We start from the raw sequence: 10227 nt of genomic DNA on the forward strand, positions 1-10227 counted from the left end.
CGAAGGACGCAGGAGGTACATAATTAGACAATCAACAACTCCCAGATGACATGCATTACCACGACAGAGGGGAAATGCACCTCATTTCATCCTCCCCTCTTGTTAGCAGTAAAAGGAGAGTTGGTATAAGTCAACATGCATTTCCACTTACTACGGGTTCAAACTTGGGCTGAGATCAGAAATATTTTTTTTAAAAATTAATGCAAAATAAAACCCAAAAGGTTTTTAAGGTGCAAAACAGCTCACAAGTTCATGGATCACACTACAGGAAAACAAACAGTTTGAGGACCAGAGCTGCATGCGAGAGCATGTGTTGACAATTCCACCACCTCATGCAAATGAACGATTCCCGTGCAGCACTACCTTCAAAGCTCTCCAAATCCAGAGCATCGCACACTTTTAAGCCAGTGCCCGGCATCAATCACATCAAAACAAGCTCCCTGAATCAAACTGGGACACACCCAAAACAAACAGCAACAGAACACATACACATGCGCATGCAATCACGCGTAGAGTGCTGCAAGGCACTTGTGCACGCTCCCACACACACACACGCACACACACCTGGCTGTGAAGCACAGAGCATATTCCAGTCAGCCTATCATACGGCAAAATGGGTGCAGGTGTTCTGAACAAGAGCTTCTCTTTATTTTTCATTAGAGCAATTTCTGAAGCAGGAGACTGAAATGAGAAAAGAAACAAACTTTCAAAATATATTCATGCCTTCATATGCACACACACACACACACAATCACCAAACTTAATCTGTTAAAACTGACACTCTCATCCCTAAAGTATTCCGTATAATGACAACCCCCATGTTCTTCACTCTCATCTCACAAGTTTACATGAACACAAACACGCTCTACCAGATGCTGTCAGTCACCCACCACCACCCCACCACAAACACACACACCTTTCTCTCTCAAACACACACTTCGATTACGCACAACGGATTCTCAGATTTCTCATATTTTAGGGAAAACACTGACCTGCCTTGCCGCTGACACACACACATTCTCTTTAAGCAGTTCAGCCTTTCAAAGAGGATCCGTTTGAACGCGTCTATATACATTGACCCGGCTGAGGTTAAATAATAAGCCAGCACTTTAATAAATACGAGTTGCTTGGTTCAAAAAGCAGCAGCAGCAGCAGCAGCCCGGCGACGCCTGGAAAAGGTGGGAATGCAGCGATGGGGAGATGCTTTCACCGCAGCCAATCCCAGAGAAAGTCAGACGCGATGTGCACGGCTGACGGGATATTTGGACACTAGTGATGCTCTGAGAGCTGTGGTGATCTTGTGGAGAGTGAGAGAGCGGGGAGAGAGGGAAAATAACACACACACTCACTCACACACACACTATCGGGTAAATCTGACGGCGGCCGTTCATAATTTTTCAGCAGCTGCTGCACTGCTGTGAGCAAAAGAGAGCTGAGGATGGATGATTGTGGTCAAAAAGAGCTATTTTAACTTGAGCAAAGTGTTCAGTATTTCCTTACAGAACATTAAACTGCCAGTTTCTTACCTCCATGCTCGGCTCTCGGCGTATGTTCCTTTCTCCTTGTCTCCGTCTGTCAGATCCTCCAGGTACCGATGCGTATATTTTAGTAGATCAAATAGCAGAGGCCCAATCAACCAAAACACAAATGTCGGTAAAAACAAAAATCGATTTGACCGAGTTTAGGTGTCATTGAACTGCAGGCGCCGCGATCTGAGGGCGAGGAACGTCAATTGGAGAAGACAAGGTTAGAAGAGCCTCGGGCTTTTTTGTCTAGTTAAAAGTGAATCTAAATTGACGTCCATGTTCTTTAACATCCCACTTTAAGCGGGAGGAAACAATGATAAATGTCTTATGAGAAGGTTATCCTGAGAAGTTCAGGAGCACGGAGGGGAGGGGAATAAAAGAGTTAAAAGTACCGCCCCTAAACAGTGTCTGTGTAGCTTATACCCGCATCAGCAGCATCACTTTTAGCATCAGTTACAATCGGGGCTTAAAGGCGTGGGAACCAGGTGTTTAACGTTGAGGGTTTCATTTTTTTCCCTATTTGTACTGGGCTGTTTCATCTAGTTATGACTAACATTATACATTAACAATAACAGTCGATAAGGCTATAAAGGTGCGAGTTGAATAGGCCTACAACACAATGAGCTTCACAGGGAAACTGTGTTGAATGTGTTTACACCCATCATCACAGCTGAAAAAAACAGTAAATCCTGTTTTGTTTTGTTTTTTAAAAAAAACAGTATTAAAACTGTAACTAAAAAAAAAAAAAACTGTAACTAAGAAAAGGGCGCGTTAATCACGAAGAATGTCCCCAAAGAAAGGAAAACTTTAAATGTAAAATGTAATGTTTTCTCAACATGAAGAGAAACATCAGTTGGTAATAAATTTAATGCAATGTTATTACTGTCAATTTAATCTGAATCAATTTAATCAAAGTGTTTTTTGGTATTATGAAATGCACGCATGTTATTTGTGTTTCATTGGTAAAAAAAAAAAATATACGCACAAAGCGTCTTTTTTGTGCCAGATTTACACTCCTACTGGATTATAGTTAGACTTTGTTTCGCGAGGGAGATCGAACCCCCCTCCCTGCACCTTTAATTGTGGTGTATGATGGGAAATGTAGTTATCTAAAGCAATGGACTTTGTTTGAGTGGGACGAAATACACTGTAACTCCCAGAACAGTTAGCGCCGTCTTCATATTTCTCTAAACAATAATGGCGTCGCACGGAGACGAAACAAGTGCTCCTAAATCTGTTGCTTCTGAGGACCAGGGAGAGAGAAAAGCGGCGGCGGTTTCGTTTGGTTTTACCAAAACAGTCAACAAATTTAAACCGTCCACTGCTAACGCTTCTACGAAGAAAGAGGACAAAGATTACTTGACTGGAATTGACAGAAATGAATTGCAGAGGTAAGCTCACTATGCTAACGCTAACGTTGTGTAGGGGTATGCTTGCGTCAACGTAACGGTTACGACTCCAGTCTTACATATCTTGGCAACTAACCGAATTATTGTGTGTCGTAAAAATATGTTAAGTACGATTGTCCATGACATAGCAAAGGCAGGAAACATTTTTTTAAAGCGGCTATGGCTGCCACTTCTCTGACTTTCTTCTGTCCTGCAGTTCAAAACCAACCGAGAAACCTAAAGAGCTCATCATCCCTTTAATCCAGAAGAACCGCTGGCACAAACCAGACCGGGCGGGCCAGACCGCGAACAGTGAAGGCAAAGCCCAGGGAACGGGCCAACACAATGATTCTGTGGAGTCTCAGGCTGTCAAAGAACTTATTGAAGGTGTGTGTGGAGGGAGTCAGTGCTCCTTCCGTGTTTAATGGAAAGAAAGGGGCTCACCTCGCGCCTCGGAGCTTCCTTAATTGTCTTTACATTGTGGTTACAGATTCACGGAGGCAGCTGGAGCAGTGGCAAAATGGAACTCCGTCAGAAAATAACCCCAACCTGTCTATCCCCCTGTTGATGCAAAACAAAGTGCCAGAGGGCTTTGAGGATGGAGACCAAGTGAAGGTGGACCTGAGGCCAGAATCTGTAAGTGGGCGTGAATATAAGGACACAAACTACATGAAACTTAAGACGGGATGTAATATTATACAGTTACAGATACTATAACTTCAACTTTATATAGGCAATTTTAAAAAATCCTTAAGTATTAAAGACCTTTTTCATGGGGAGTATTGGATTGGATATCAGAAGAGACCACTCTGAATCCTGTTGGTTCAGCTGAGGACACTTGAATGAATGTGAGCGTTTCTAGATTCTTTGTTGTGGAGTCCATAAAAGAACACTCTGGATTTGAACTTTTGCTTGGTTACAGAGTCAGACCATTCAAAGGCTGCTACTTGAGTTCAAATCAGGATTGTTTCACTGCAGCTCAAAATATGCCCGTTATTGTCTTATTCCCTGGTAAACAACAAGTATGATGCTTTGGCGAGTACACTGAAGCATGAGACCGTTTGAAGAGGTTAGGTTAAGGGGAAGAAGTCACCAGTTTAGGGAGCAGAAATGCGAAATAAATAATAGGCTCATTAAGATCAAATCAGTGATGATACCTAAAGGTGACATCATAGGTCAAACGTGCAAAATGAAAAAGCTTACCTCTGTAAACAGAATGTGCTGATTGATAGCGAAAAGTTGCTTGTATGCATTTATTCTCATCAGCGTTCTACTGCTCTTGGCTTGACAGTTCACTGCCTTTCACAAGACATTTGTAAAGCAGATGTTAGATAAGGGCATGGCTCCCAGGCTGTGACTTAATTATCATTTCTTGAATGGTCTGATGATGTGATGTGAAGATCATGATAGAATCTACCAGACAGGCATTTCAGTGAGGACATGAAAATGCCTGACAGTACAAAATGTCTGATACAGTAGACTAGCTGCTGAAATTTGAGTGTGTGAAAGTGCTGAGTTGAACAACATCCCCGTGTGTGTGTGTGTGTGTGTGTACACACAGTTGCATGTATGGGTACGGATGACTTTGTCACTACAGTATGGCTTTGGTGGTAGACGGGCATCAGCGTTCTCCCCAGAGACATGAGGGCAACCAATCAGATCTGCCTCTGTTTCTTTTCAGAACAGGCCTCACGTGTCTGCTTACTGTCATCTCCTATCTGCGCTCAATCACTGTCGATGTGAGAGTCAGGAGGAACTGGCTCACTGTGCCTGGAGCTCATTTTAATGCAGTTTCCTCTATGATCACAGCCCTCAGCCTTCCTCAGAGGGAAGCCTTCAGTGAAGATGGGGATGAGTGGGGCCACTGCTCAGATCAGGGCCGCTGTAGCTGCAGCCCAGTGACTTTAGTCAGCCGGGGCTGAGTCTGACAGCCCGGGGGCCAAAAGGCTGAGTAAGACTGGCATTACAGACCGCTTCGCTCTGTCAGTTTTCACAAACAGTTTTGTTGCATTTCTGAATGCAAACATTACATCAGAACCCCGTTTAAGCCTTCAGACATGTCACATGTCAATGCAGAGTGTGTTGTCCGAATGTCTTTATTTAATTTTGTGTTTAATGACTCCTAATTTGTAATCCGATAATTTAACTGCATGTTGTTGTCAGTCAACAGAGGCAGATTATGACAGCGTTCCTGTTGAGGCTTATGGAATTGCCATGCTTAAAGGAATGGGTTGGAAGAAAGAGGAAGGCATTGGACGAACCTTCAAACAGTAAGTGACAAATCGAGCTTTTGTTGCTATGTGGCACACCGCCACTTTTAACAAAGTCCTGTAGACCAACTGCTACAGCCCTGAAAGCCAAAGGTTTTCCCCTTCCTGCCTGATACTTGCATTTTAGCTGCCAAACCGTTTGGGTCTCATCTGTCCTGTCTTTGTTTCATAATGCACCAGATGCTTTCAGTGGGTAACAGATGTGACTGCAGGCTGGTCAGATGTTCTGCTGAAATAAGCGAGATCTTTCCCAGGGTTTCCACAGATCCTCAAAAGGTCTTAGATTAGGGTTTGACAAGTCTTAAAAATGACACAGTGGAAAAAAACAGCTACTTTTGGTTTTTGTTATTAGTCTTAGAGAAGTTAAAGTTTATGCGTGGGAGCTGCAGCGACTCGATGTTGTATCATATTAGTGGGTTAACCTGCAGAAAGCCTGTATGCTGATGAAGGAACCTGCTGGATGGCACCTTCTATGTTGCTATAAAAGTTGCATGTATTGTTCAACATTCAATCAGCCTAAAAGAGCACACGTCACCCCTCTGTTCATTGAGCTCCACTGGCTACCCTGAGCCGCCCGCATTAAATTGAAGTCACTGATGTTAGCCTACAAAGTGCTTAACTTCACGGCTCCCATCTACTGGAATGCTCTCGCAAAGGCTTATGTCACGACTCAGTCCCTCCAGGATTGTCGTCGAGCAGTGCCTACACAACGCTCAAGACAATCCAGACTCTTTTCATGTGTCGTTCCACGATGGTGGAATGACCTACCGAACGCTACCAGAACAGGAAGCCCCAGCTCTTCAGAGAGCATCTGCTCCCCTCGCACCTACCCTGTACTTCCCTCTATGCCTGCACTCTATTTCTACACTGTCGTGGTTTTCCTTCTTTGTAGCTTATTGTTAGCTTTGATGTTCGCTGTAATGTTACCTCATTTGTAAGTCGCTTTGGATAAAAGCGTCTGCCAAATGCTGCCTTTAAAGGCGTACAAATTCTATGTTGTCCACTATTGGACCAGCTGTTTTCAGTGGGTTACAGACGGGTAACAGACCCTTGTACCAACATGAATGCTGGCTTTGGAACTGATAACAAGCAGGTTGGTCTTTTTGTCTTTTTCCTCTTTAACCTGGAGGATACAGCTTAGTTCACGCACCCCCCCACCCCACCCCCCAAAAAAAAAGAAAAAAGAAAACCCTCAGTTTGACTAGAAAGGCTTGTATGTTGTTGTTTTCCCCTTAAGTTCTCCAATCTAAATATTTGAGTTAAATGTTTTCAAGTCATTGCGTTCTGTTTGTGTTTACTTTTTGGACTTTTGGCAGAGAGGGTTGTAGCATTATGCTGAGCTTGCATCACCGTGGCCTTTTGAGCAGAAACAATCAATTTGCCAACCAACCAACCAAGAAAAACAGATATATATTTTGGCAGCTGTAATAGCTGAAGAAGTGTTTCTGTTTATTTTCCCTTGTTAACCTGCAGCGATGGCCCATCTAGCAATAAAAGCAGTAATAACAGAGAACAACACTTATTTATTTATTTAGTTACGTTGTTACTTAGAGGATAAGTTGATACGATTCTTCATATTCAAACTCAATTGAGCTTTAATCTCACCCACAGAACCTAAGCCGTGTTCACCACTTGCCTGTTTTGCATCCTGCGCGTCCACCTCTCTCGTTTATTGATTTAATTCTCTTTGCTACAGAGATGTGAAGCCAATCGAACACCAGCTCCGTCCAAAAGGGTTGGGCCTCGGTGCAGATCGTTCAGCAATAAAGGATCTGGAGCCGGGCAGGCCTCGGCGTCCCCCGAAGCCAGGAGAGGAGACGGTGAAGGAGGAGGAACTCGTGATGGGCCCGGGGGGGTGTGTGTTGGTGCAGTCGGGGGCGCATAAAGAACTTTATGGCAAGGTATAGTTGCCAGTGACTTACCTCCTCTTAACTCTGCTGCGTTCCTGTGATCGTTTGTCTTAACTTTGATTGATCTGCGGCAGATAGAGGGCGTTGATGCAGACAACGCTCGAGTGGTGGTGAAACTCGCCATTGGCGGAAAAACTGCGACGATCAGCCAGTATGGCATTAAACTGGTTGGGCGAAAAGAATACGATAAGTACAGCAAAGACCTCAGTGAGTATTATTATCAATAATGTTTTTATTATTAAACAAAAATAAACCTAGCTAAGAAGTCATTGATAGCAACTGCCTTATTTTACTTTAAAGCAGGTTCATTCTGTCATTTTGTGAAATTTCAGCTTATGTGCCTGCAAAAAAGAACCGAAACAACAGCATGTATCTAGCCAGCGCTTGTACTGACAGTGACTTTCTTCCGAGAATAAAAACATCCCGTACAATCGCGCACACATTCACAATACTTGAGCACTTTGGCCTTGCCGGTGACGCTGTTTTTCCACCACACAGGTCGTCTCAGTAAAGCCCACAAAGACAAAGAAAAGGAGCAAGAAGGAGATCGACTGAGGCGGGAAGAGAAAAGCAGCAACAGTGACAAGACAAAACGCACGTCATCAGAGAGGGATGGAGGAAAAGAAGAGAGGAAGAGGAAACACAGAGAATTAAGTCAGGACAGGTAAATTTCTACCAAAAAAAATAAAGATGCAACAATATCATTTCGGTGTTTATACGTTGATCGGTTAACAACTGGACCTTGTTTTTTGAAAGGTTTAAACATTTGTTTTGCGACCGTTTCCTCTGCAGAGACAAGCCTCAAGTGAAAGAATCAAGGCAAGCGCCAGCTGCCCCCTCCTGGCTCCAGAGAGACCTGAAAGTTCGCTTTATAGAAAAAGCTTTCAAAGGGGGCAGGTACTACAATTCAAAGGTACCGAAGCTGAAGCATCTTTTTTTTTGTTTGTGTGTTCGCTTTTGACTTGGATTGAAGCGTATCCCCTTCATAGATCCACGGCGCTGTTGGTGCGGAAGCGCAAGATGTGAAAAAGAGTCTTTCTTACGCTTACCAAACGTTGCTTTTACCATTTTTATATTCTATACCCACGAAAAGCATGTTGAAGAAATTATAAGCAGACCAACTCCATCAGTTATAGTTCTTGTGTTCATTATTTGATTTCTCTGTAGCCGCCATGATCTTGACCTACACTGACACCTTTTGAGCAAAGATGTTGCATCATTGTATCACCAAAAGGCTTGTTTTTAAACCAAAAACCTGATTTATTAACACCAACTCTGATTCTGGATATTTTGGCGTCTTTTCTTTTTTTCCCCACTTTTAAGTAATTACATTCTAAGCCGTTGAAAGAGTGCCGCAGACCGGGCAGGGAGTTTTGATTACTCTGAATGTTGGCTTTCTGTCACAGCTTGTAACATCAGTCTGGCTTTCACGCAGATGCGAGTGGAGGATGTCCTGACACCGTCTACCTGTGTGTGTCGAACTGAGGAGGGAAGACTGTTAGACGGTGAGTCATCTGTGCCGTCTCCGCTCCGCTTTGTGTCGGTTCTCTTTGTTTTAGCTTTTTCTCTGTGCTCCCCTTGTGTAAAATGTGTGTTGTTTATGTCATTGTATATCTCTGTGTTTCCCTGCTCATTGAGCTTGTTTTTTTTATGGATTAAGCCTTCTAGTGTTGCAGTGTCGTAGATTATAAGTAGTTTTTGGAATTAAAAGGAGTAGTTCGCCATTTTGGGGACATTTTTTTGGTATTTGGTTTCCAGCAGTAAGAAAAGACGGTTGATATAAGTGTATGTTTTTAGATGGGTAAAAAATAAAATGTAGTATGATGCAGATCCCATCAATCAATATTTTATATTTGATAGAAAACAATAAATGCTGAAAGTGAGACATTTCAGTTCATCTTGAATGGCAGCAACACATCTGAAAAATGTTGGAACGGGGCCACGTTCATCGCTGTGTAACATCCCCGCTTCTTTTAACCACAGCCTGGGAACTGAGGAGAACAGTTGCTGCACCTTTTGGAGAGGAATGTTGTCCCATTCTTTCAGCCATGTCCCCTATGCAGAGACGTCTCCGTAGCCTTAGAAACATTTGGTGTTGTTATGATGGAATAGTCGGTGTCTTTGAAATTTCGTGTTGAGGAACATAATTCTGAAATTGAACCTCTGCCCACCGTTACTGTGGAGAGACTCTGCCTCTCTGAGGTGCTCTCTTTATACCCAGTCATTTGGTAGACCTGTTGCCAGTTACCCCAACATGTTCCTCCAGCTGTTTCCTTTCAGTACCACTTACTTTTGCAGCCTTTTGTTGCCCTCGACCCAACTTTTGAACGCGTTGCTGCCACCAAATTCAAGATGAGATGATCAAACGTCTCACTTCAAACATCTTGTATGTTTTCTGTGTTCTATTGTCAATAAAGTATTGATTTATGAGATTTGCCGATCACTGCATTATATTTTTAATTTACATTTTACACACACCAACTTGTTTTGGATAATCGCTGCCATAAGCGAACATAAAATGTCAATCTGCTAAAAAAAAAAAAAGATTTGCGCCCAGTTAATCATTCTGCTGCTTTGATAAATGTCACTGTAAAACTCTTCAGTGTATTTAAGCCTTTTCCTCTCTCTCTTGCAGATGTCAAGCAGGAAATGCTGGAAACCATTGTCCCAAAGAGTGAACACGACTCTATAATGGTCGTATTGGGTGAGCACAGGGGCCAGGTGAGCACACGATGACCTTTAGGGGGACACATGTGCACTCGTTACGATGCAATTAACTGTCACTAATCACACTGTCTCCATTTGTCGGCTCAGGTCGGCCGCATTCTTCAGCGGGACAAGAACAAGTGCAGAGCGATGGTCCAGCTCGACAGATATGAGGAGAAATTGTTTACACTGGATTATGACTCCATTTGTCACTATGTAGGAGCAGTAGACCACTGATCTCTAGTCTTTGGTGTAATATCCTGTCGCTTTTCATCCCATCCCATGCTAAATGTTGTTTTTTGTAATATTCAATAATGGATTTTAAAGATTTGCCTCTGAATGAATTTTTTTTTTTTTTTAAATAAACCCTAAGGAACTTTATTTGTGCAGATATCATCACAGTCATTAAAGAAACTACAAACAGCTC

General features: G+C 42.9%; 2 protein-coding genes across 3 annotated transcripts in view; one reads left to right on the forward strand and one right to left on the reverse strand.

Moving 5' to 3' along the window:
- magixb (MAGI family member, X-linked b) overlaps positions 1-1272 on the reverse strand; it is a 39010-nt gene extending 37738 nt beyond the window's left edge. Inside the window, exon 1 of the mRNA XM_072366800.1 lies at positions 993-1272. Coding sequence (XP_072222901.1) covers positions 993-1075 — 83 coding nt within the window. The 5' untranslated portion in view covers positions 1076-1272. The remainder of the gene's footprint in view (positions 1-992) is intronic.
- A 1431-nt stretch (positions 1273-2703) lies between these two features.
- On the forward strand, positions 2704-10225 carry gpkow (G patch domain and KOW motifs). Of its 2 annotated transcripts, XM_072366379.1 has the most exons (11): positions 2704-2917; positions 3132-3301; positions 3405-3550; positions 5078-5184; positions 6881-7085; positions 7169-7301; positions 7593-7758; positions 7887-8007; positions 8530-8599; positions 9730-9815; positions 9909-10225. In XM_072366379.1, the coding sequence occupies exons 1-11, from the start codon at positions 2724-2726 to the stop codon at positions 10035-10037; spliced, it is 1527 nt and encodes a 508-aa protein (XP_072222480.1). In that variant the 5' UTR covers positions 2704-2723; the 3' UTR covers positions 10038-10225. The 2 variants fall into 2 exon arrangements, with proteins under 2 accessions (XP_072222480.1, XP_072222481.1); XM_072366380.1 differs by lacking the exon at positions 9909-10225 and having other exon boundaries at positions 8501-8599.
- The last annotated feature ends 2 nt before the right edge of the window (positions 10226-10227 follow it).

This window comes from Leuresthes tenuis, unplaced genomic scaffold, assembly GCF_036924035.1.
Source record: "Leuresthes tenuis unplaced genomic scaffold, fLeuTen1.0.hap1 SCAF_16, whole genome shotgun sequence".
Classification (NCBI taxonomy): domain Eukaryota; kingdom Metazoa; phylum Chordata; class Actinopteri; order Atheriniformes; family Atherinopsidae; genus Leuresthes; species Leuresthes tenuis.